General features: G+C 41.9%; 1 protein-coding gene across 2 annotated transcripts in view; it reads right to left on the reverse strand.

Moving 5' to 3' along the window:
- The window catches only part of LOC123963822 (E3 ubiquitin-protein ligase RNF43), an 87,975-nt gene that overhangs the window by 6,100 nt on the left and 54,253 nt on the right, over positions 1 to 27,622 (reverse strand). For both annotated transcript variants that reach the window (XM_046040884.1, XM_046040885.1), the window contains one exon: positions 23,229 to 23,342. In XM_046040884.1, the coding sequence (XP_045896840.1) occupies positions 23,229 to 23,342 (114 nt within the window). The remainder of the gene's footprint in view (positions 1 to 23,228; positions 23,343 to 27,622) is intronic.

Here is a 27,622-nt window from a genome sequence, read left to right on the forward strand (position 1 = left end):
CTCAAAGCATCTGGCATCTGCCAACGCTTAATGAGGAGGAGACACAAATTTAAACACCTAATCACCGGGTCAAACACAACACTAAATAGTGATTTCTAGCCTACCGCTCGCAGCCCAGGGCAGGAAGGAGCGCGCACACACACACGCGTGCTCACAAAAGAAATTCAGGTAAAAGCATCACTCAGTTTAGCCATTAATCAAGTTAATGTGAAACCTCTTTTGTGGAGTGGCAGCATTGATCACTTCAACACTTCAACAGAGAAAGTCAATGCTTGGTAAGGAAGAAACAGACTTTTCCTTTGTCTACTCAAAATGTCAGAAGCATAAGCAGTAGCACCTACATTTATAATCCTTATTCCTCAAAGCTCACTGCAGAACATGAATTAATATGGAAGATTTAGTTGGACTTTAATATTTGTAACCCACAGAAGACAATCTACAAATGTGTACAATGATGCGCAAATATTTCACTATCTGCAAATTTGTATTTTTACATTTGTGATGTCAATACTGTTTTTACACATTTGCAGATTACTTCGTGTGAATTTGTGGGTCATTTGTAACTTCATTTTTACACATCTGTGTAATTATGTCCAATGTGTACTGCGGAGATCTGTAAAAAAATATATATACAGAAATATCACACGATTTGCAAATACACACAATTAAATCTGTACAAAGATCTTTTTATTTCACATACAACGTGTGATTTACGCATTTGTGGATCCATTTCTACACATTTCTACACACATTTGTGGAATTTTATCCAATGTGTACTGCGGAGATCTGTAAATAAACATATACACAAATATCTCACTACCCAAAACATGTATTTTAAAAAGATCTTTGTACAGATTTAATTGTGTGTATTTGCAAATTGTGTGATATATGTGTATATATTTTTTTACAGATCTCCGCAGTACACATTGGACATAATTACACAAATGTGTAAAAAGGAAGTTACAAATGTAACATGACCCACAAATTCACACGAAGTAATCTGCAAATGTGTAAAAACAATTTTGTGGATATGATTTTACACATCACAAATGTAAAAACACATTTGCAGATAGTGAAATATTTGCGCATCATTGTACAAATTTGTAGATTGTCTTCAGTGGGTTACAAATATTAAAGTCCAATTAAATCTTCCATAAATTAAATGCCCATTAAGTAAGCGTGCATACAGTATGTGTGTGTTTTTCTGCACATTGAATCATGCAGTTGAGAGTTAACAATGTCCCACAGAACCATTGGTGGTATTCAAAAGGCCATAGTATGACGGTCAGAAGGAGGGCAAATAAAAAATGAACACATCCCTTTGATCTGGCTTCCAGCTCTGGTGCAACAGCCTTTCCCCTGTTTCATCAGAACAGTAATTGTAGTACGTGCATGGGCCTAAATGGGGTGCGGTCAAATAGGAGCCGAAAAAAAGAAAGTAAAGAAGCTGGATCTTTGACATGTGGGAATTTGCTTTACCTGGGGTTCAAAAGTTCCCTACGAGGCACTGAGCCCTCACGTCCTCTAATCGTGGCAATAAATGCAGGGAAGCCCGCTCTTGTGGTCCAACACACACACACACACACAAACACAAACAAAGACAGACATAAGTAGTTCAAACAGTCTCCAACAGTTCAATCATATATTATAAATATTTCTCCAATGACTGCTGCTTTGGCCTTATTATATCTTGTTATTAATATTGTTAATACCACAATGTGGTAGCTGAGCCATACGCCGCTACTGAGCCACAGACCCGGAAGGGGCCTGAGAGATCTCATTACATGAATAATAGGAGATATATTTAACCTTTAACGGTGCAATTAAAAGCACAGCTCTGACGCTAACAAGACAGTTGAAAGGACCGACAGCACAAGGGTTTCAACATCTCCATATTTGTTATGGTCAGAACTGAAACAGACATCACTGCGGTTAGGTAAACACCCATCCTCATGAGGTGCAACTTGACACGTGATTAAACACTACGTTGCAACATCGGAAATGACTGTGGCTCAGAGTTACACAGTGAAGACGTCATCACTGAAAAACAAAAAACAACGTTCAGACCGCAATAGTCTGCTTCTACATTTAGCGCCGCTTTGGTTGTGACGGAGGGTGTCGGCAAACACGGGCAACGTTTCGCTGTGTTTTGTGAAACAGAATGGAATTATTTCAGACAAAACCTGGTGTGGAGAAGGGCACAGATCCAGAAAGAGGCACTGTGAGGTCACGAAGGCACACCAGCAGGTTTGCACTGAGCACAGACAACCCATAACTTACAGACTTATCAAGGTTTCTTACATCCATTCAGCTATGGTGACCCACCGTGACATAAAAGTGTCAATACAATGTGAAAAATTACTACTTAGTCTAGGCCATGACAGTGAGCCACCCTGAACAATACCAGCACCCTGAAAAAAAACGCAGCTAAATGAGATTCAGCCACCATTCATTTCATAAGTTACACCAACCATTACTGTGTCTGAAAGTCTGTCTTAAAGTCACTATGTGTAGAATTTGAAAATTTACCAGTAAATCATAAAAATACACTCTAGCTGTGTCTCAAATCCATACAGAAAGTACAATAGACTAATTATCACACCATACCGTTGGTGCATTTATTATACAATAAATAAATGTAACTGATCTTTTCTTTCAAAAAGGACGTTGCACATGCCACCGACACCAATCAAACTGCGACTTTGGAGTGCCACTGCCAATTAAATTTCACAAAAAGGAAGCAAGAAGTATGTCATACATTTATTTTTTTGTTTTCCAAACCTTTCACCAAACCAAACTGTATGACAAACTGTATCACCCCCAAACCTAATTTGCTTCACATTTGCTCCTTTAAGTCTTAGTTTGAGAGACAACAGTGTACACCAACAGCATTTTATATTATACTGACAGCAGTTTGGTTGGAGAATTGGGTATGTTACACTCGTAGCAGCTAATGTAACCTTGAGCCGCTAGCCTCAAGAAGAGATGAGGAGCGGGCTACAGATAACATGGTGAGCTCACTTCTTTGTATCTGCACACCCCCAGATTTCTTTCATTTTCATAGTCTTTAACCCCAACACTTTGATTTATTCATTCATTTATCAGACTTCACACAGATCCTTCTGGAGCCACAAAAGGCTTTATACAACCTTTTTCACATATGCAGTGGTACTCCTCAAGACCTGTAAACAGTCCTTCCCCTTTAACTAAAACTAAACAAAATTAAACTCCATCCATTGATGAAGGCCACGACCAGTATGGATGAAAGCTCCATAAAAAACAAGTAAGCACACCTTGAGATAAGACTTTTTTGTCTAACTGCTTACAGTCAGTCCCCCCTTCTCTGTGAATAAGGAGGACCCTAAGATCCGGTCGCTGAAAACACCACGTATAGTTTCACCAATATTATCTCTCGCTACTACAAACAACATGAGATAATGTTTGTGACAAAATCACAGTCAAATGAAAGCTACTATAATCACATAAAAAGTCTACACCTTTACTTGGCTTTAAATTGTAACACGTACTGCAGCTGACAGGTGGAAATGATTCACCCAACAAACAACTTAGGAATCTACGTTCTACCTTACTACGATTGGAGTGGCACAGCGGTATTAACCACAGTTCAGCTTGCATAAACACCAGATCAAGTCAGTGATCTGCCCTCTCCAGCATTGGGTGGCCTGCTCGGGGCCAGCCAGTGCTGTCTGTTTACATCCCTGGCGGAGTGCGGTCTCTGAGCCAGGCCTGGCACCACATCATGTGTTCTCAACGGGGCAGAAACAAACTATGCTGCTCTGATGTCTTTATTTCACATAAGGGCTGTGCCAAGGTTTTTCCGTTGCCTGAGAAGAACCTTTGCCTGTTAACGTCCCAGTGTTTGTCATGAGGTTTAATGTGACACAGCTAGGCCTATTCAATTCGGAGGGCAAATTGTCTTCATCTGCAGCCATATTCTAACGTAATGAGGGAAAAATCAGAGGGCAATAATGAGAATATTACAGACAGACATAGACACATTCAGCCTCGCCATGGAGAAACATCTGCTATATTAGTTGGACATCTATGATTACAGAACTATATTCAGAGTCAAAGTGTGACGCAGTAGCTTCATAACCTTTGACTTTTGACAGCAGATTTTATTTAACTTTCTGCATCAAAAGGGGGCAGTTAGTAAGATCTTTAATGTCATTCATATATGCAGCAGAGAGCACACAGCAACAACACATTTGGCTGAGCAAGACATTTATTCATATATTGAGACATCCATGTCTTTTCATGTGCCAGTAACAAGAAAAAAATCATACCAATGAGTGAAAGTGAGATAATCTTGTTCCAGAAGTGACATTTTCTCTGTTTCAGAAATTTTAGTTTAGTTTTTTTTAGTTTGACAGAACAAGGCACAAGAGCACTAGTAACAAGTGACACTTTTACTCCAGTTTTCTTTCCTTTTGTTTCAAACTATGACTTATTGACTACGTAAGGACACACATTTTTTTCAGTGCAACCAGCAAGTAGGACATTTCAACCTCAGCTTAAGCTAATTAGTTAGCATGACTGTCCTTACAGTGAAAATCTTTAATACCATTAATTACACACCACCGCACACTCTGCCATGAACCTCGTCTCTGATAACCCTTTCCCGCCATTTTAAAACATAGTACTCGACTCTACTTAACTCAATCTGACTTGTCTTTTCCCAGCGTGACTGTGCACATCATTCAGCGCATCAGTAAATTATACCATGGAATAATATGTGTGGGAATGAGGAGTGAGAGTGAAAGAGGTAAGGAAAAAAGAGAAGGACAGCGAGGGAGAGGAGTGAGGCGAGCAGGCTGCGCTGCTGCTGCATTAAAGCGTCTAATGACAGAGTACAGAGCTCTGGGCCTACAGGTCTGAGGCAGACTCTCTGCTCTGTCATTTCTCCTGACTGGCACACTGGAACCATTACTGAGGCTAAATGAGGAGCAGAAAGGGGCGAGGGCCGGTGGTGATAATGGGGAAGTGGGGGGCAGAAAACAGGTGCAGTCTACGTTGATGTTATGGACATCCAATTTATTGTAAAGTATTACTTGACCCTCAGAGGAGGAGAGCACCACTTAAGTCAGTAGAATTTCCTCATCTGGGGACCATGAATGTCTGTGCAAAATGTAATGGCAATGGCAACTCATCCAATAGAGAGAGATATATCAGTCTGGACCAAAGTGGTGAACCTACTGGCAGACGTTGCCATCTATAGAAGACCCGCGCTGCTAGCTTGGTTAATAAAAATGATCACTGCACAGCAGGCAAACTTGTGATTGCTCAACTAAAAGTGTTCCGAAAATAAACATGACTACATCAGCTGCACATACGTATTAATTTAAATTTAAATGATGTTTAATGGTGTTCTCATGTCGGATAATGACTTCTAATAGCCTTGCATCTGTAAGTGACGTGGATCAAGCGTGTTCTCCAAAAAAGCCAAGTTCAACAGTGGTATCATTACTTTACCCAGATGCAGATGGTCTGTAGAATTACCATTTTATTTTCATAGTTGCTACCTATAAATAAAGATTCCAACAAAAAGTGGTCCTCGATTTGCTTAAACATCATTTGCTAAGAACAAACTGAGCAACATTAGATAAGAGACAGGAAAATCGAAATTCTCCAAGTGACTACATTCCTTTAATTTCTATTTTTCCTGTACACTTTAAATGTTGAAATAGTTTGGTAAATTACATAAAAAGTAACCCGAGCTGCACGGATTTGATTTAAATGGTGTTTACCTAGCTTTGAAGCTGTATATTTAAGTCTAATTGTGTGTGAATAATTGCTGTATGTGTGTGCCGTGTGATTGCCGGGTGCTCGCCACCGGCTGAGCGCGGTAGCTGAGTTGGTTGGAGGAGGGAAGGGTGTGGCCCTGCTGGGTATCCATTACTCACAGGGGTACTTTGATGTGGGGCCACTGGGGGGGGTGGCGGGGGGGGTCAGGAGGGGCAGGCATGTCAGGGCAGGTGAGCAGATTCTAAGCTCTCAGGAAAAGTATTGAGCCTGAGGGGGTGGGCCTGAATCACATACTCCTCCTCCTCCCCTCCATTCATCCTGGCACACACACACACACACACACTCTAAATCCAGAAGCTGGGCTTGGCCACCTTTCTCGTGCAGAGGAGAGAGACACTGGAAAAAGTTATGAACCTGATCTGCCTGTCTGGAGGTAAGAAAGGTCATCTAGAGAACGCACAGTATTGAAGCGCAGCCCGCCCTCTCTCTTTCTCTCTGCACTTCCCTTGTCTCTCGCCCCTTCTCGTTAGCACGCCCTGGCTAAACTGTGACACAGCACACATTTGAAATGCAAAGGACAAGGTGAGCGAGAAATACCAATTCCATCTGATACACTATCGCTCGCTAAACAAATCCTCTAAACATCAAAGAGCCGGGCAAAGAGCGCCTACAGCCTGGGGGGCAGATGAAACTGATGTGGCCGCCAGTGACGGCCATAATGGTGGAGCAGAGAGGCCCAACTCGATCGCACACACGCCATCATGTTATCTTCCATTTCACTCTTGAAACCCAACGAGCACGGTCAATGAGAGTGTCAACCAAGGGTTAACAACCAATAAGCATGTCACGTAGACATTTTCGAAATACGCTTATCCGCTTTGTGAGATAGTGTAAAAAAAGGTCAACACTTATTAACAAGTTACATCTTGTGTGTTTAATCCATACAAGAAACTAAGTGAAAAAAAGTGAAGCCCCATATAAAACAACTACTGTTTTGGTTTGGTTTTTGTGCAATTACCCATCTCCAGGTTGTAGCTGCAAATTTACTGAACAGACATGACAGCAAATATATCTGTATTTACCAAATTGTCAAACTATTCTTTTTGACCCAGCTGGACCAGAGAAATTCAAGAGACCGACCACTGCTAGCATTCTTAGATTTTTCCAGGCTAATATATGTACTATGCTACATACTGTACATACACATCCGGAATATGCTGTATGAGATCAGGAAAGAAATTATTAAAAACATGATACATGCAATTTGCTTGTCTTTTATAATAGTGCCACTGGGGGGCGCCAAAGTCTGACATTTTCTGCACAAGAATTTAGGATTATTTTCTTGATTAATCAATAAATTGTTAAGTGTATAGAATGTGCCCTCTGCACCAGAACATACTATGTGCTGTCACGGGCCCGAGTACTCAAATGCTGCTCTCCTGGTGGTTCCAAAAGTCAGACCAGAGTCTCTTCTTAAAAAATACTTTTATAGTCTAACCTTTCTGTGATCCTCCATGATACCCTTCCACACCTTTTGTTTTTATTGTTTTATGTGTAATTGTTTACACTTGTTCAATTGTTTTATTAATGTGTGTTATTGCTTTAAATCTATTATTATTATTATTATTACTACAACAACACTGTACACACAGTGACCAATAAATATATTTTTAACATTTTCAGTTCAATGGTGCATTACTAACACTGACTACCGCTACACTGAACAATCACTATAATTAAATAAAGCTGTATAAGCACATGAAATTGTTCTAAAATTAATTACAGCTGTAACTATCATAATATACTTTAATTATAGCAGTAACTGACTGTAATAAGTATAATTATGTAAACCGCTTAGGTTACATGGCAGGGAAAAAGGTGTAAAGAGGGAGAGCGAGATCCCTGGATGTATGGACTCTTTTGATCTCGCGGGCAACACAAACATACCAAACCCCACCTCTGACACTTTCTTCTGACTTCCCCAAACATCTAGAGGGCCTTTTTAAAAACCTCAGCCTGCCACATGAGAAAGCGTCCGATCCCACAGAGGAGCCACTATCTCTTATTGTTTGTATTGCACCCAATCAAGAGATTCAGGGAGAAATAATCCTCCTTTGAGTGGAAAAAGACACCCTTTTTTCGTTGGCTTGGTATCGGTATGTTGATACATTCCGATAGTACTGATGAGAGCATAGCTGCAGGAGGGAGAGAAAGTGTCCCTCATAATTTTTCTCAGTTTGTGGCCGGGGCATGACAGAGGATTTTTTTTCTCTCACTGACGGGCGGCAACACAGAGACTCGGGGGAAGCCAATTAGAGGTCCTTTCCTGGCCTTTTAAGAGGCAGGTAATGTTCTTGTTTTCATAAAGCATCCTGTTATTTAATCAGGCCTGTAAGTGAGAGCCTGACAACCCTCCTACAGTGTAGAGCCGCCTCCCTCCTCTGCTTCCCTCCCATCATTCCTGCCCTGAGCCCTCCATCTCATTCAACAGCTCTTGTAAGCCTCCAGGAATTCATTCTTGGAACAGGCTGTGCAGTAAGCTGTGTCTTTCTGCAGAGCAAAACACACACACACACACAACCAGAACAGTGAAAACTGAACACACACGCTGTATTTCAATGAAGTCAATGGGCATTTGTTTATGAAAATAAGACCTACCACATGCTTGTGGTTCATGGTAGCTACTTAGATTTTACAATTACTGGTTCACACTTCAAGGTCCCCAGATAATATTAGAAAGACACAGATATTGTTTTTATCATCTTACACTAGTTCAAATGATCTGTAGCAACAGAAAAAGCATGAATATCCTCTATTCAGAGCCTGAAAGGGGCCGTGTTTAGTTTTTAGTAGCCTCTAGAGGTGAGGTTTCAGATTGCAACCACTACCTTCCCAAGCGTGTGCTCGTGTGCGTGCTTGAATTCATGAGCAGCAAAAACAGAGTTGGTAGCCAATTACGTTACAAGTTGCAGACACGGTATGTGGCTTGTTAAACATTTCAGCTATTGCTGATGGAGAAAGTCAGGGGAGCAGAGAGAGAGACAGAGAGATGCGAGGGAAGTAGGTGTGTTCGCCAGGGATGGGGACTCAAGTTTGAGACTCGGACTCGAGTCGCACTTACTGTAAGTCGCACACACCGTGACTTGAGACTCATCCTCAAAAGACTTGTGAACAATGTTCATTTTTAGGAAACATCTGATGAGCGTGCTGTTTCTTCCCTCCCTCTGTTACCTATAACCTGCCTACGTAACACTCAGTATCTGCTGCGCACGGCCACACGTGAGAGAGGACAACGGCAGCTGCTGAGCCATTCATCATAAACTTTGGCTTTAAAACTTCATACAACAAGCCGCAAACAGAAGAACGCAAAACAGGTTAGTAACCTGAGGTTAGTAAACATGTTTCGCTCAGCATTGGCCATCTAATGGGTCCATCTAAGATTTAACTCCAACTGTCGTTTGTTAGGAAAAGATGAATGAGCGTTTGTTTACTTGCCAAACTAGTGGTAGTCGATTAACATAATCATTTACATCCCACTGGCTGCCATCACATTAATTATTAACGTCGGCTACAAACAGGTTACAGGTTTATTGTTGATCATGCAATATTACAGTTTTATCTAGTTAATGTTACACTAGGTTTGAGAGTCTGGGTGATGTGTTGACTTACAGTAGTTATTAAGGTGTCATTAATTGCATTGCACATTACATGGCTGTGCTCTGTAAGTGTAAAAACAGGTTACAGTTACAGTATTCCTTATAGCTATGCAGTCACAGTGGGTGATACAACATTCATTATAACCACGAGTGACTTGAGACTTGACTTGGACTCTAGCTCAAATACGTGTGAGCATCTCTGGTGTTAGCAGCTCATTTATTTGTGAGGTTACAATCCCTTCACACATAGGCAAAAAAAAAGTGATTATTTAATTAAAAAACTACTTTAAGTAAATGTGTCAATACCACAGTGTTTACATATTCTGTAAAGGTCCTGCATTTTATGTAACTGGGGAAAAAGTGCAGAAGTTGTTTTACCTACAACAGTGTAACATGTTTCATAAGATAAGAGGTTTTCAAGTAGAAATTCCTAACCTGCAAAGTAACTAACTACTATAGCTGTCAAATAAACATAGTGGCGTGAAAAGTATAATATATCTCTATATAAATGTAGTAGAATATAAGTATAAAATTGCATCAAATGGAAATACTCGAGTAAAGCACAAGTAAATTTAAAATTGTACTGAAGTACAGTACTTGAGTAAATGTACTTACGACTACTTACATAATGGTGCTAGAGGAAAGTTCAGTAACCACCAAATCGTTTACAATTTATCCTAAGGGGAACATGAATGTCTCCACCAAATTTCATGGCAATCCATCCAATAGTTGTTGTTCCAAGATACAAATGTGAAGCTGATTCAGACGATCACCAAGCGTCAGAATGATTCATCCTCTGGGGATCACGAAAGCCTGTACAAAATGTCATGGCATCCATCCATCAGTTCAGATATTTCAGTCTGGACCAAAGTGGTGGACCATTGAAAATTGTGTTTCTGCTGGTTGTACATTAAATGATATTCATTATTAGGTCATAGAAGTATTCATATTGAAAGATATTCCCAACATTAGGATTTAATATCTGATGATTACTCAGCACTATACTGACTTAGTGGGTAATTTACTACAGCTCAGTACAGTCTGACTTTCTGAATCTTATCTAGCCTCTAAAACAGTTAAATGTGGATCAACATAAAAATATCACAAAATTCCTGAATTATCCATGCTTGATAGCTTAGGAATTTATCCCTTGTAAAGAGTCTAAATAGCGTCATTGTATTCTAGTGAATTACATACTGTAGAGCCACACTGTCTGCCCTGTGAATCTGTTTTGTCAAACCCCTGTTAAAAGCTGGGTGGGGGGGTGGGAGGTGCACTTGGCACTAACCTACCTGAGTCAGAGTTAAACAGGTTCATACTGCAGAGGAGAAACAAGAACTCACTCCCTTCGCCTGCAGTGCCGGACTCACAAGACCTGTTTGCCAGTTTATTCTAAACTCTGGAGATGCTTAGTGCTCGCTTGCTCGCCTGGGGAAGTAGTTATTGGTAACACAAACCTGTCTACCTTCCACTTCATTTTCAGCAGTATTGTGCCCTTGCCCAAGCCCGAGGCTAGCCAGAAAAATAAAAGAGATCGCAAAAGAGACACAGACCAAGATGGAGAGGAAAAAAAGGGGGCAAGGCAGAGTCAAAGTGAGACGGCGGAGGTTGAAGGGACACGGGGAAGTGTCTTTTTTATGGGAATGTTTCACTTAATCTCATAAAGGCAGCGTGAAAACCTCCATCTGTTTGCCGAGCAGTTCAAAAGAGACTCCACATGCCTCCGCTTGCTGCTATATAAAAACAACATTCTAATGCAGATCTTAAAAAGGCCCAGCGGCTCAGCCTGCACAATGAGATCTGGGATGTGCCAGACGAGCCGATGGAGGATGGGCGGGTGGAAAGAAAATTAGGTAGGCAAACAGGGGGGGATTGTGAGCCGCAGAGAAGGACTCAGCAACATTTCCCTGTCGGCAGTCCTGTTTCTGACCTGGGAGACGTGACCTTGAAGCACTAGACAGAGAGGACTGGAGAGGGTTGCCCTCTTGCCCTGCCTGCCACTCCTCTCAAATCAACCAATTGACCTCTCCAACTCTCAGACTCTCTCCTGCTTTCTGTTTGTTTCTCTTTTCCCTCTTCATGTTTCACCATGAGGCTTACCAGTCGCCTTTGTCATTAATAGAGGAATGTCCTGGCTGAGAATGACCTCTGGTGTTTTATGGTGGCTCATTGAGCAGGGATTCAAGGGCAGCGCCTTCACATTCAGGGCTCCACTTTGGAGTCTGTGAAAACACAACTGGGCTTTCTCTTGCTCAGTTAAAAGGACAGCAGGCACCCGACAAACCAAACGAAAATACAACCGGTTAGATGCAAACACAAGATAATAAATGATTTATTTTATCCATTCAAACACTAGGAACCAAAGATCCATGAGACTGCAGTGTGATGCCTCTGTAGTCAGGTTTTCCTGCACACTGGTGCCTCTGTACACCTCCAGGCCTCCTCTCCCCATAGTCGGGGCAAGACCAGGCCCGATCCCATCTGCAAAGCTATTTGGACAAGCCACCCCTCTAAAAAAACTGCTAGAAGATCAAAGGACTAATACTGCAGTAATAATAAGTTACTGCCCTATGAACGCCTCATTCATCAGGGAGAGGCAGCGATATAGTACAGTTGTAACTGCAGGGCCATTAAGCACTCATCATATGATCCTTCTTGCCATCCCTGTGTGGAAAAACATCTTCAGCTCTGCAGGCAGAGTGAGAACTGAGAATGAACTCCTACCAGTAATGCCAAAAATCTGAGCTGATAAGGAAGTGCACAAACATCGTCCTTGTGACAAAACCTCCAACACTCCAAATCTGTCCCAACTCTTCGTGCATCCCTCTACACCTCACCTCTGGCTGCAACCACGCACACACACACACACACACACACACGCCATTAAGCCCCCTCCCCTCTCGCAGCCCACTGAAGGTGTCTCCCAACCGGTTGGGACAGAGGCATTTTAATAACAGCCATTTGGCACAGAATGGGCTCTGTCTGTTTTTATGAGCATGACATGACGCTCTATTTTTAGGGCAGCATTTTTCTCCAACAGCCAGATGAAACTGACTGCCGCACGCTCCCTTTGAAGTGATAAAAGGAGAGATGTGCCGCCCTAATTAGAACACTTTGCATTTTCGAATAGTGTTAATGCATTTTTGTATGTGTGTGCACCATCATAACTTCTTCCACTGCTTGTGAAAGAAGATATTCTTTCCTTTCGTTTTTACAGTGTGTCCATGGATATCATGGTGTCCATCACAGATAAACGTCCTTAAATCGATTTAGACATCATGGGGGAAAAGATGCTCATTAAAACTCCAGAAATTGCCTGACAATCATCAAGTTGTTTTTTTTAGTATCAAAGTAATCCAGTAATAGTTGTCTGTACATCCATGGGTACATTGCAAACAAAGACTGTTAATAGCTAATTCTGCATGCTAATAATTGTGCCAATTTGTTGTTAACAAACATAGGGCTCAAGTTTTAACCCACTCAAATGTCTCCAAATGTCTAAATCCAATAATATAAACTTTTTGTTATGTTGCACTATCATGATGTTCAGGATGTTTGTTTGAACATGGTCTGGAAATAAGAACTAGAAAAGAGATTAGCTGAATCTGCTAAATTCATGTATGATATTTTAGAGCGTAGTAAAGGATCTGCCTATTTTTCCTTGTTGTGAAATTTGTGTAGCAAGTAAAACTGCATTGGAAACAATGGGATTTTCTTAGCTTTTTCTAGGCAAAATAGAACTCTGGACAAAATATTAGACGGATATATTTTGCAATCCACACATATACACATGCAGGTGATATTCCAACAGCTTCTATTTTGGAGAGGTACTTCCCACTGAGCGGCACTGTAGACATCTCACTGTTTGTGTATAAAAGTTGTGCGGTGATGCTGTCGACAAGTTCAAATTGGACTGCAGAATCAGAGAAGACTGTGTTCTCTCAACATGCCTACAGTAACTATGCACATCCAGGTACGCAGCCAATATGTCATTTCAGTGAGGGCTGAGAAAAAGGGAAGAACAGAAAAGTGAGAAAGGGGGAACAACAAGCTGCTAATCGCCAGTCGCTGGGAAAAGACAGCCAGCATCTGAAAACACCACCTCTCAAAACAAACAACAGCTCTTCCAGATTGTATGTATGCACAGGGAGAGAAGTTTACTCGGAGTAGCTCAGAGTCAATGTTTAGCCTAGCAACGCTGGCACCAGACGAGCAACTGAGCGTGGACAAGACATGTGGATGAGAGCTGCAGCCACAGCTGGGGTGTGTTATGCTGAAAATATCCCGACAGATGCCGCAGGAATAACGCACGCACCTTTAGCCCAGATAATTTTTCACCTATTTAAGTTGACAGGGTGAGTGGAGAGAGTGCAGCAGAGAAGCAGACCCTCTGCAAATCACTCACACATCATGGGTAGGAGTGATGACAGCACTGAACTGAGCTGTGCAGGTCAAGGTGACATCTGTTAAGCTGTGACCTGTAGGCCCATCTATCCTCAGGAGTTTCACTGTGTTGTGATCCTGTCAACTTGAAGACCTGCAGTTCAAATGCTCCTGGTCACCTGTAGGTTGAATGATACTTGCTTGCTTACACCTGTGTTTGCAACAGCTTTGGGCCAGTATGTGTTGTTTTGTAAATGTAGGAATGCAGTGGTGAGATGCACCTTTCCTACAAAATCTGATCAGTGGTAAAATAGGGCATGACGTGGATAGATGGATTTCCACAGCCTCCCTTTAGCATTAAGTTAATTTTAACCTCTAATTCCTCTTCCACATTTCTTTGTGCAGACTCGCCTCTTTGCTGTGAAGGGGAAAAATATCTCCCAAAGCAGCCCAACCCACTTTCATACCCCACGGCAAGACATGAAGCCCTAATTCCAGCTATCCGCTGGGCTTTCTGTAACCATGCTGTCCTTTTGTATCCCACCTGTTCACCTGAACAGACAAATTCAATCCAATGCTTCTTTTCCAATTCTCTTTTTTTAGCTTGACGAAGGTCACCAAAGCTGTTCCAAAAACCACACATGACTGCAAAATGCAAAGTACACCACTTGTTTTTGAAGTGGTGACAAAACAAGGAATGCACTTTCCCATTGAGGAGGGAAACTTGAAGTATTCCTCTCATTGTTCAGCAGCTCACAAAGCCAAGCTCTCTACGTGAAAAGTCTCCCCCAGAGCTAAAGGCTTGTTCCTATGCTCGCTAATCCCCCACGATTGCACAGAGGTTGTGTTTAAAGTACACTGCCGTACAGTACAGTTATTGCCCTACCTCCATCCACAGACTCCATCATGTTTGTGAATTTGCACTATAAGCAGCGGGTGATCTAGGCAGGAACCAGGTTTCTCTCAGATAACTAGGTGCTCAGGTGGGAGGAGACCGGCATCAACAACACAGAACAGTATGAATACAGCCACTACATGTACTTAATAAGCAGCTAATCACTGAAATTGTGTACAAGCCCTCCCAGACAAGCTGAGGTCAGCAAGCAGCAACCTGAGGTTCATTTTGGCAGCTGGACCTTGAATGACATTCTTGTTGCTCAGGTCTCTTCCTTGTCTAAAATATTCTTTGGCTGAGCCCCATGGGAATGTGCTCTCTTGTTTGTGTGATGACAACAGAAGACTTATCACTTATCATTTTCCTGTCCTTGGAATTCTAACACAGCAGATACTTCATGAACATGACTTTCACTCTTAAACCAGTTCCAGGTTGAGTTGACCTTTGTTGGGTGACAATATTTTACTGTGGCTCAGTAATTCTCTGCACTTCACTTCACTTCAGTAATTCTTTATGAATTCTACAAGCAGGAGTGCGCAGACGGCACGGCTCTAGATAAAAGATAAGAAGATAAATAAAAGATATAAAAGATATCAAGTTACAGTGAAGGTGTAGACCAAATTTCATGGCAATCTAGGAAATAGATGTTCTTAATCCTGTAAAAGACATTCTTCTCAAAACCACAAAAGTGAACCTCCTGGTGGTGCTACACAACCAGACTCTTCAGGATTCATCTTCTGGGCACCATGAATGTATAAAATTTTACAGCAACATTTCTGGGCCAAATTGTGGTTGACTGACCAACCAACAGACCAACAGTGCCGCATGTAGAACCACGCAGCGGGCTAATAATCAGATTGGACTTATGACCATCCTGATAGTGAAGTAAAAGAAGCATAAAACTTCGTGTGGAGCGAGCGCAGGCCATAGTTTATCAGGAGGAGCCTTTCTGACACAGAGCCACAGGGTTTTACATATTCTTGTAAAATCCTATGTGGATGGAGATTTTTATTTTGACAGTTACACGTTTAACACTTTAGAGACTTTATATTTACTATTATTCCTATGTGTTGCTGATATATTTCTGTGGGAGGAACCCTAACTTCTATAAGTAAAACATATTTGCACTGTAAAATCCCAGAGTTGTCTTGTAGCTTTCCAGTTCAGCTATGCAGATGCTACTGGTAATGCCAAACTACCAGCTAACAGCATTATTTTCTTTATTTATTCTTAGAACTTGTCCGGCCATTTGTTTAATAGCAACTAAAAAGATTCAGAGTAAATATCAAATTTAATTTGAATTTGTAGCAATTATAAAAAAACAACTACACATGTGCACACACACACACACGCATGGACACACACAAACAAATGCATACCACTATTACCAGCACCAACTTCAGGTTGTGTAGGATGGTGGATAAGGCTGACAAAGGAGCCCATTGTTCGGCTTTATTTAAAACCATCTAAGAGTGACTTCCCTTTTAATATCTGCATCATCATGAAAGGAACAAGAGAGAGAGGATACTGGCTCAGGAAAATACCTCCACGTCACCCATTTCATAATAAAAACAAAAATAAATAAGACAATCCTCAGCGACAGGCTGATCAAACTACAAATGTCATCATGGTTATGGTAAGATAAATTGTCATTGGGCTGCTGGACTCAAAGCTAAGTAGGCTACTTCCTACTGAGATCTCTTCACATTGATATAGTGAGCGAAGACAGCACCTAACTTTAGAAACAGAGGAAATGGGAGGGAAAACTGTTTCGTCAGGGTCTAACAGGCACGTGGTTAGTTAGTGTTGTTATTTCTTAAGAGAGAAGAAATGACACATAGGCTACAGGGCCAAAGGGAGGACATATCTTTAAAGGCACAGCAAAACAGATTCTCTGAAGAGTCAAAAGCAGAAGAAATATTTGGAATACCTCGGTGGACTGAAAAACTGCTTTTTAATTGTCCCTACATGGTTTTCCAACTTTTTATGGAGCGATTTACAGCTTATCTCACACTGGAAACAGCAAGAATATGGTTGTGTGTCTGCTTTTTGTATATAAGTTGAAGCTTTAAAGGAATGATCTGAGTTGCATGCAGTGGTTTGAGAGGTGCATGGTCCTTGCTGGTCTACTAGCAAAGCATGGCCAAAATAGCAAAAGTTAGAGCGTTGGCTTACAGAAGAAAGTACTTGAAAGTCATAGTTTATCCCTTTGAAGGCAACCATGCTACTGTCTGGCACAGACAAGCAAATAATGAATTTTCTTGGGAGTGAGATCAAAGCGAAACCCAGAAGTCTGCTAACACTGATGCATTTCATGCTAGCCAAAATGTCCATTGTGTACCTGCTGCTTTTTGCATTTACTCTCAAAAGCTGAAATATCCACCCTTTTCCAGATGTTCCCCTGTGTTCCTCCTCCTTGCCTCGTCTCTGATGAACTGGAGACTTTGGACTCGGCTACCGAAGGAAAAGAAGCCAAAGGCAGCTGCCATTGCATTTCCAACCTCTGTTTTTGCTAAAAAATAACAGCATGCAGGAATAGCCTGAGGTCAGTGTCACCCCCTACAGACAATCAGATACTAGAAGACAAAAACATTGTCATAAGGGCCATGATTTATTCTTCCATCAACAGGCTTCCCTTGTTTTCAACCATTTCCTGTTACTGGGACTACTCTTCCTGGCCTGAATTGTATCGCTACAGTAGTAGCGATATATGGAGCCCTAGAACTGACAAAAGGTGATAAATAAAATGACTAATAAAAGAGAAAAGCCCTTTTCTCCTTTTATCTCCAAGAAGTTACTTACATTTTGAAATGAATCTTCAATTATATTTCACTAGCTCAATTTATTTTTTATCTTCTTAGTTATCCTTTTTTTGCATTACCACAAGCTTAAAGGTGTGTTAAGGTGTTTGTTATATTTATTGAAATTGTCTTTGGATCCCAACAGCAATCAATAAATCAAATGCTCTGACACAAAAATGAAAGAAATCCGGTACCTGTGTGCCCATGCACTCACTCTGCATGAAAATGTGTTTTGTGGGAGTGGCTTTGGAGGGAGGCTTGAAGAGAGGGGGCGGTATTCTGGTTTGACACTTTAAAAATCTAGCTCTCTCTTGCTAGTTCTCCAATGTTGCCTACCCCAGATTTAATCATTTATCTTCCCCCCATTTTCCCCAATAATGCATAATAGCCATTTTGTTTATGTTCATAATAATAAGGCTGAACCTGAATATTCGATCATTGGGTACACATTTGATTTTCAATTTTGGGATTCAAATATTGATTTTCTTCCCCACACGCCTGACCTCTGCCCACAGCAGTGAACTTGATGCTCCAGTTCACATCAAAGGGAAAACAAAATGAAGCCCTCAGCTCTGTGGGAGCGCTTTAAACCGAGTGATGACAATGGCAGTGTTGTTACTTTCCTCTACTGGAAACGGTGCTCATCCTGTTTGCTCTCCATGGACCCCCGCCCAGATAAAATATTCCCGTGATCTGTTCTGGACCTGCTCAACTCAGCTTCTCACCCTCTGGACTCTCAGCTACGGGTTCCCTCCTGCTCTGCACTGCAGCCACCAACCTGGTTCTGCAGCATCTAGTCTTCCAGTCTGCCTCGCTCTTCCCCAGCTCAATTTTCCATCACTTCAACCCTGCAATAAATATTCCTCTTTTATCTATACCATATCTATATGCTGTTGAGCTGTACTGCGTTATACTGACAGGTATTTTGATTATTTTGCCCACCCCATACCTGTCCAGGGTGTACCCCGCCTTTCGCCCGATGTCAGCGACCCTGTACGCAGGATAAGCGGTTGACGAAGGATGGATGGATGTGCACCTCATTTATATCAATGGGGGTAGGTTAAAGAGCAGAAACACCTATCTCTGCAATTTTCTGCAAAACTGAACATCACAACACCTTTGGGGGCGGCAGTAGCTCAGTCCGTAAGGATTAGGCTGCTGCCTAAATCCAGCTCGGACCAGAGTTGCAGAGCGTGGACTGGTAGCTGGAGGGGTTCACAGGAGGCCTTGAGCAAGCTCCTGAACCCCAACTGCTCGAGGCGCCGCACTGACTGGCAGCCCCCTCACTCTTACATCTCTCCGTGTTTTGCTATGGGTCGTGTTTGTGTGTGTATTTCAGACCTGTGCCCAGAGATGGGGGCTTGAGTTAGAGTCTGCCATTTATCACAAACTTTGGCTTTAAAACGTCACACAACAAGACCCAAACAAAGAAGCGCTGAACGCAAATATGTGGTGAGTGAACATGTTTAGCTCAGCATTGGCCATCTAACGTTAGCTTTTTTCTTGCTTCAGCTATGAGCAACGGGAGGTTAACTCTGACTGTTGTTCGTTATGAAAAGACGAATGAGCGTTTGTTTACTTGTTAAACTTGTGGTGGTCGATTAACATATTCATTACGTCCCGCTGGCTGCCATCACGTTAATTATTGCCGTTGGCTGGAAAGAGGTTACAGGTTTATTGTTGATCATGTAGCCTAACCTTACAGTTTTATTTAATTATAACGTTACACTGGTTTGAGAGTCTGCAGGGTGTGTTGACTTACAGTAGTTTATAAGCTGTCATTAACCGCATTGCACAGGTTGTGCTCTGTAAGTTAAAAACAGGTTACAGCTTTATTGTTGACCATGTAACTTTACAGTATTATTTAGTTAACTTTACACTGGGTTTGAAACTCAACAGGGTTTGTTGACTTACAGTAGTTTATAAGCTGTCATTAATTGTAGACGCATTGTACATTAGGCTACATGGTTGTGCTCTGTAAGTTAAAAACAGACAGATTTATTGCTGATTATGCAACGTCACAGTTTTATTGACTTACAGTATTTAATAACCACGAGAGACTTGAGACTTGACTTGGACTCTAGCTCAGAGACTTGAGACTTGACTTGGACTCTAGCTCAAAGACTTGTGAGCATCTCTGCCTGTGTGTATACTAACATAATAACAGAGAGAAAACACTGGGTTTCCCCTTAGGGGATTAAATAAAGTATATCTTCTTCTTCAGCAAGTTTTTTGGTCTTAATTTTGAGAAACACCATAACACCTATAGTATTAGATGAATGTGACAAACCACAATGTTTTACAGTAATAACACTAACCAACTATATTCAGTTTTACTGTTTATACTGTAATGACATTATGGATAGAAGACATACACCATCAATGTCTTTTGCCTCTTGATAACTGTGACTTATGTCTTTGCATCTCCGAACCTGCCTCCTCGCAAATTGTCTGACTTTCTAATGGCTTGATATACAATTGGGAAGGGACACTGAAGTGATGTGACCCAATAACACACCCCCAAGCTCAGCGTTAGTTCATCTTTATGCTTCATTCATTCTCATCTATCTTTCTCTGTCATATTCACTCACTCTCTCTGCCCGCTCCTTTAATCTACTGACTATGTGCGTTCACCCTTTTGTTAAACCAGCCAGATTTTGCTACGATCTCCATCAGCCAATTATGTAGTTGCTGTCAAACTTTAAATCTGTTCTCCTCTCTGCTGCTGTCAGCTGTCATTTCAGTGCTCAATCGCTGCGAAACTCCTCCACCCCATTCACCTCCAGTTCATCTTATCCACTCCTCGTCATCCATATTCATTGTGCACATGTCATTAAATTAATTTGTTCACTCAGGCGAAGTATACGTGCAGTACACACACACACGCACAGCACACGCACACACACGAAAACCTAGTTAAAGAAAACAGGATTACTGCACAATCAGGCCAAAACCCTTTTCATCCGAGAAGAGCAGAATCAATAAGCAAAGCCTTCTATGAGAGTCAACAAGTTCAGGCATGGGCCAAATACTCAATCAGTGTAAGAGCTGTTTTCACAAACCCGTGGATTCTTACTGATGGAGTTTCACAGGGCTACAGTCTGAGTGGGAGAAAGTCAGCTCAGTGTCTCAAAAATCACGGCTTACAGCATTTCTTCAGAACAAAGTAGGCCTCGTGGAGTTTAGAGTAGCCCTCCTGGCACTGCTGCGATGCCTTTTTCTCGTTGAGTCATGTGTTGCTCTGTGACTTAGCTTGAGAACCTTTCCAGGGCTTTAGTGTAAACAGAAACGCCAAGCTGGCTAGTGGAAAGCAGACAGATCACTTCTAGGACAACATGCTGGCAGAGAAAGCCCGTGGCCTCTGTTTCTGTTGTGTAATGATGCAAAACCACTGGAGCGGTGGGGGGTTTTGATTCACGCAATTGCATTGAGTGAGCTGTATCTGAGACAGAGATCGGTAGGAAATAAGTGTACAAAGTCTATATTTGGATAATGTTTGAATACTTCTGATTTTAGATTGTTCTAGTTAACTTTTCTTTGTAAAATTGTATGAAAACAAGAAGCCATGTGACAAAAACTTGAGCACCATCACTGTGGTGTTTCAGAATTGTTGCTCTGAAAAGGTTTTAACAATTTAGGTTTGGGGGGAAAACACCAACCTTGATGAGCTGCATGAAAAAAAACTACTACTAAAGAATTTTATGTGTGTATTTAATGTGTTCATTTAGATATAATGCACAATTTTTTCAACATAATCAGGAAAAAACACAGTTTTCCTTTAAAATAAATGGAATATATTGTTATTATAATACACACACACACACACACATATATATATATATATATATATATATATATATATATATATATATATATATATATATATATATATATATATATATATATATATATATATATATATAGATCTTATATCTAAATATATATTGCTTATTTCATACAGACATGTGGATGTGGGTGAGAGGTGGACAGTAGTGTAGAATGTACCAGGAGAGGGCGACCTCTTATTAAGGGTATCTGGAGAAAGTATATGGCGTGTCTGATATTTTCCTTAATCTGAAGATGTGCTGCAGTGTCAAAATAATGTATGTAATGTAGTGTAAAGTGCAGTATAGACATCCTAGAAGATTACATTTCTAATCTGTTATGAGCTACTATGGGATCCATTTAAAATTAAGAGCATTATGGAGACACAGTATAGAGACAGTACAAATCACTGCAAATCAGTAAAGGAATCTCCCTTGTTCATGATGTCGCTGAGGATAGGAGCCTCTGAAAACCAAAATAAAAACAAAGTACAACAATGAAACTTTATCCTTCAAGGTTTTGAGCTTCACTTTGTTTGGTTTGCAGTCTATTCTGAGTGTGTGTGGTGCAACACGAACCCTCTGTGGCCGTTGGAGTATCTATAGATCACTGGGACGGGTTACAGTCAGACTAAACTGTAAACAAGTCCCATTCAGAGACCACGGCTGACCCAGCACCACACATCCCAAACCTTCTTATTCATCCTCTTCAAAAGGCCGAGAGCAAACTCCTCAACAGCTGCATGATGAATCCCCAATAAATCCACCACGACCAAAAGCTTTGAATCTCACTAAGGAAGCAAGGATGCAGGTGGCTGGAGTGGAGTTTATTGCAACACATACTTTCCAGATGACCAAAACAACAAGAAAGACCCCTCCCTCCTTCACTTCTCCTGATTTCAAAGGCGATCTGCAGAGAGGGGGAAAGCACTCGGAAGCAACAGCCTTTTGTTCAAGGGTACTTTTGCATGAGGGAGCGCCCGTGTTTTGTTTATGGGACAACATAGTGTTGCCATTAAGGCTTTAATCAAAACTGTTTTCTGGAGTCAGCCTTGAGTGACACCCCTCTTCCCCCCTTTGGCCCGCTTGGTTTGGTTCCCACTGAAGGAGCAACAGGAGGAGGAAGAAAGGAGCGGGGAAGTGTGGGAATGTCTCTACATCGTCGCCACGGCGGGCAGCTCCTAAACATGGCTTTAAATTAGGGGAAAAGAAAACACAGGCTAAAAAGAGGCAGTCGCCTAACTATACTCCTGCCTGCTAATTTGTCACCACTTGAAAAACAAGGAAAAAATAGCAACAGTTTTAAATCACACTACTTTAAAGTTAGGATATGCCAGCCAGTGTGTATGGTAGAATACTTAAACACAAGGGAGATTTAGGTCAACTCCATTGCACATACATCTAAACCATTGTGGGTGGAATCTATGGAGCTCTGGCTGCGTTCATATTAGAGGGAAGCAGAAATGGAGAACACGGAGTGTCTGGTTCTGGCTGGCTGGGATCGGACCAGTGACAGCTGGAGCTTGAAAGCCTTACATCCAAAGCCAGGGCTCACTGCCACTTGCTACATAGCAGCGCTGAGCTAAGCCCACCCCCTCCTGTCCGAGCCCTCACTGTGAATGATCACCGTCCTGAACAAAACATTAAGCTCCTGCCAAATTATTCCCTCTAAAAACATATTCTCTTTAAAGTCTAAATCCAAGAGAGGAAGAGGTACTGGAGAGAAGACAAGATGGCAAAATGGTTTATCTGTCTGCTGCAATGTCAGAGAGGGGAAGGGGTCACAGAGAGGGGAGTTTCTCAGAAGGTTCAACTAGGAAAAATGCATGAAGCATATTCAACGTGTGTGTGTGTGTGTGTGTGTGTGTGTGTGTGTGTGTGTGTGTGTGTGTGAGATCTGTACCTTATCGAGAAGCGGCAGACAGCGGGGTACCCTGTGCTCCAGTTTGACAATGGTGATAAAATCACTCTCTTGTCGCTCATCCTCGCTTGTGTTGCACAGAGACAGGGGGTGATACTGCAAAAAAATCACACACAGAGAGAAAGAGGTTATCATCTCATACAAGGAAAGGGAATTAGGAAAGTTAACAGGTATAAAAATCTGAAATTTAAAAACAATGCGTATTTCTGGTGGGATATTTTTACTGGTTGGGAGATTGAATATATATAGTGTGTGTATTGCAATGTTCACTGCACTGGAGTTTTAGGTGTCTTTATATTTTTTTAATGTATGCAGCATCACTGAGCCCAGAACGAATTTCATGGGGACAATAAAATATGTCATATCATATCGTACCGTAAAAGCCTAAAGTCAAACTGATGTGTCACTTGAAAATGTGAATTGGAAAAATGCTGAAAAAAAATCCATAATGACAACAATAACATCTACAAAACATTATGACAACACAAAACTTCCCTTTTCCCCTCTTTTCATATGATTGCAAACTAAATCAGCTGACCACACTAATGGTCATAGATGGCCAGCTCCAGAGCAAAAAGAACCAGCACAAGTTCAACCAGGTGTGAAACATCACTGTACTGTGGAAATATTAATTGCACATACATCTAGACATATGTCCATTAAAAATCTCACAATCAACAGAAATATTTGACATATTACACTTTGGTGGGCACTTCTTGTCTGTACTGTTACAGAGGCTTTACATTTCTTTCTTAGGTTCAGCTTTATGATTGGTGTAGATCAAAAGATCATTTTTAAAACAATAATTGTAGTAAAGAATAAAGATATTTATCTTCCTGATGGGAGGTGAAGGCAGGGGAAAAAACTACGGCTTTCACTAGGCAGCTAATACTGGTATCTGTTTGTTCAACACTTTTGTAAATACAGTTTATTCCATAGATTTGTCCAAAAACACAACATGTAACCTACACTACGTGACCTCATGGATATCAAGATTGGACTGAAAACAAGAGGGAAAAAATAAGCTTTTAAAAGACAATCTAGACAGATGCACTAAAACTGGTTTTCACACCATTAGAGAAAGACAGTTGCTCTTGATGGAAGCTTTTATGTGTTAAATTAAGGAGTTTCCTTTCTAAACCGTACCCAGTTGATATCAAGAGGAAAAACTTTGGCACCCTACAAAATCAATTACATGGATGGCGAGGTTCACTCCCACTCAAAGCCTTGAGGACTGAAACAACGGGAGATATTCTTCGGTAGGAACATTTGATCCCCTCTGAAAGGGAGGAAATTCGTAGCTGCTGAAAGGCTGCATTTAAGAGCTCAAGGGATCGCAGCAGTGTTTGCAAGTCACAGACATGCTGTCACGGGTACAAGGACTTGCACGGCAATCCAGGAGGGAGCAAACCGCTCCTAAAACACCCCCACGTATCCCTAATTTGCTCACATGACAGCAAAGAGGGCACCAACGCAGGGCTGCTGGATCAGCCCTTGTTACAGCTCACAGAACACCCTGCATCGCCCAGTCCCTACGCTCATCCACACCCCGGCGGAGCAGTCCCACCCTGTTCAGCCCTGCCCTGTATAGACACATCCCGGCCTGGTTCTGCCCCGGTGGGCCTCTTCATGTGGCTGTGGGCTGAGGTCATGGGGCTCCCCCTCATCTCACCCAGCGGAAATCCCTAAATTAAAAAGACCCAAGGGTGACATCAACAGCTGGCACCCTGATCCAGGGGAATTGACGTAATGGACTGCAAAGGGCTGGTGCATGTCCGTCAGAAGGAGAGAGTGAGGAGAGGAGAAAGAAGCAGACTTGGGGGGACACTCAGGGAGGGGTACATGGGTAAAAGATAATGTACAGTAGGTAAGAGGGAAACACCTCGTGTACAGTGACAGTACAGTGCAGTGGATTCACACCACAAATAATTAATATATCTACTATGGCACAAGTAACAGCAACACTAATGATGAAACTAGTTGAGTTTTTATTCATTTACACTTTCCATTTTTACACGATCGATAGTGTTAAATACTGTAACATCCAGTTTTAAATCAATTCAAATGAACATGTTTGGAACATGACGGGTGGTACCAGGTACGGGGCACTTCATCTGACAAAAGAAGGTCGGGAACCGCCGCTATTGAGTATTAAAGACAGGGTGACTCCCTCACCCTGGAAAAAAATTCCGAAACTCCTCTCTCTAGTTAGAGTTGAAGGCGAATGAGAAAATTAACAATCTTGACTTATTCTGCCCTGCATAATGTTTTCAGACCCAGAATGGCAGTCGCCATTCAGGCAAGCAGCAAGACAGCATGAACCCCTGGGCCCGGCCTGCATGCTGCACTGCCAGCTGCCTCTACCAGTCCACATTTACTAGGCCCAAATTAGAGGCCTACAGTTGAACTTGGCCCTTAACAAAGAAAAAGAAAGAAAATAAAAGAAAATCCTTTAATGACACTACTTCACTGACGCCATGACCTCCGCTCTTTTTTGCTATAGGTTTGTGGGAAATCGCAGAGTTGAAAAACAGCTACATTCGGTAAGAAGAATCAGGTTTTACTGTGAAAGGCTTTTTTGAATCTTTAGGGTTACTTGGTCATGTTTGGATCTTGCTGTATGAAACATGTTGATGCATGGGGTTGTGCAATCATACCTAATAAAGCAGATAATAATCCCAAAGCTGAGCCAAACGGGCTCAGAAGGAGCGGCTGGTTTTAGTTTCCTCTGGCTCTTGGAAGCTCTGAGGGCAACCACCTCGATGGTCACAGTGTCTATTGCGCCGTTGACAAGACTAAGCATTATCTTCTATTTTAGCTATACCCACACCACTTAAAATCAGATGGCTGCGAACACTCTCCATGTGCCACCATTGGTGCCATCTACCACTTAGAAACATGCTGCCGCTAGACTATAAATGGCTACCAGGACAGACTGAAACGTCTTCATTTGGTTTTTGTATGGCCCTGAGAAGAAGGGGCCTGGGAAACCAAATCAGTGAGTCTCCATTTCACAGGGACTAGAAACCACAGGGCACGCAAACAGTTCCCCACAGACTGTTAACAATGCTCACTCCTCCGTTCCGCCTCCTCCTCCTCATCTGTCTAGATCTGTTGCAAAACTGACGGGGACATGTCCCTCGGTTCCTTTGTAGCCACGATTAAAGGCATTCCTTTCCAGCTCAATCAAAGACTACCCCAAAAATATTCCGAGGCAGGAATCTAACAGCCTCAAAAACAAATACATGGACAGAAAAAGGGGAGAATAAATAGTAGCTGCGGTGAGAAGTCAATAATATTTTTTTCCCCTCGCTTAGCCCTGCGGATCTTCTTTTTTCATCTGCCAATAATCAGCAAGAGAGCTTTCTAGTTCATCTGCTGCCAGCAGGGAACCGGGCCCAGGCGGCAGTTATGTCAGTGTGTGTTAGACGGGGGAAGCAAAATGAGCCTGCACCTCTCACCAAGCTCCACCACTCAATTACCAGCTGCTCAGGTCATGGGGCTCCTCAAGAGCTACTGGATGAAATGCTACATGTAAAATTACTAAATTGAAGCAGATTGGTTTAGCACGAGATGAAAAAAAACCCTATGAGTAAATGATTCTATCATACAGCCTAAATCAAGACTGAGAGCGAGGAAGGCAAAAGGCTTCTTCAATGGAGCCCTGCCCTGAGGCCTGGAAATCCTGCCAGGTTAGTGCATATCAGGGAAGAATCAACCCTGCCAAATGCAGGGACACACACACACACGCACACTTGCATACAAGCATACAGGGGCAAAGGGCCCAGCATTAAGTTTAGAAATTGAGATCTGGCTGGCAACAAGACTTCAGATTTTGGTTGCCAAGGTTCACAGAATGCCTCCCATATTTTATGTATCTGGTCAAAGTAACATTCAGTATTGTATTTGCATAATAATTATCCGGTGTTATTAGAATTAAAAGTCAGTATTGCACACTAAATGTCTGATTGATGGACCTGAAATAGTTTTATCCAGGTTCTACCATCTGCCTCTGAAGGTGTAAATCAAAGCTTTAGAAGTCGAAAGTGATCTGAATGTGGTTCTCCGGGTTACTGGGCAATACTTACCGCGGATCCCTGTGTACGAGCATGGGTTAATGAATGAGAGCACAGCTATGTATTGTTGCTAGAGGCACCTGAGCAAGTGCTTGCATGTGAACATATGTGTGTGTGAATGTGTGTCTGCTGATCTACTGGTGAGAGTGAGTGAGAGTGAGTAACTCAGCTCTGGGTGCAGGAGTGTGTGCCTAAATCTCAGCGGTTACTTCAGGGGGGTGCTAAAAGCCAAGGCACTGAGCCTTTTCTCAAATGTCATATCCGTCCTTGGACCAACAATCAAGCAGCTCTGGCTTCTGC

This window comes from Micropterus dolomieu, linkage group LG23 (assembly GCF_021292245.1).
Source record: "Micropterus dolomieu isolate WLL.071019.BEF.003 ecotype Adirondacks linkage group LG23, ASM2129224v1, whole genome shotgun sequence".
Taxonomy (NCBI): Eukaryota; Metazoa; Chordata; class Actinopteri; order Centrarchiformes; family Centrarchidae; genus Micropterus; species Micropterus dolomieu.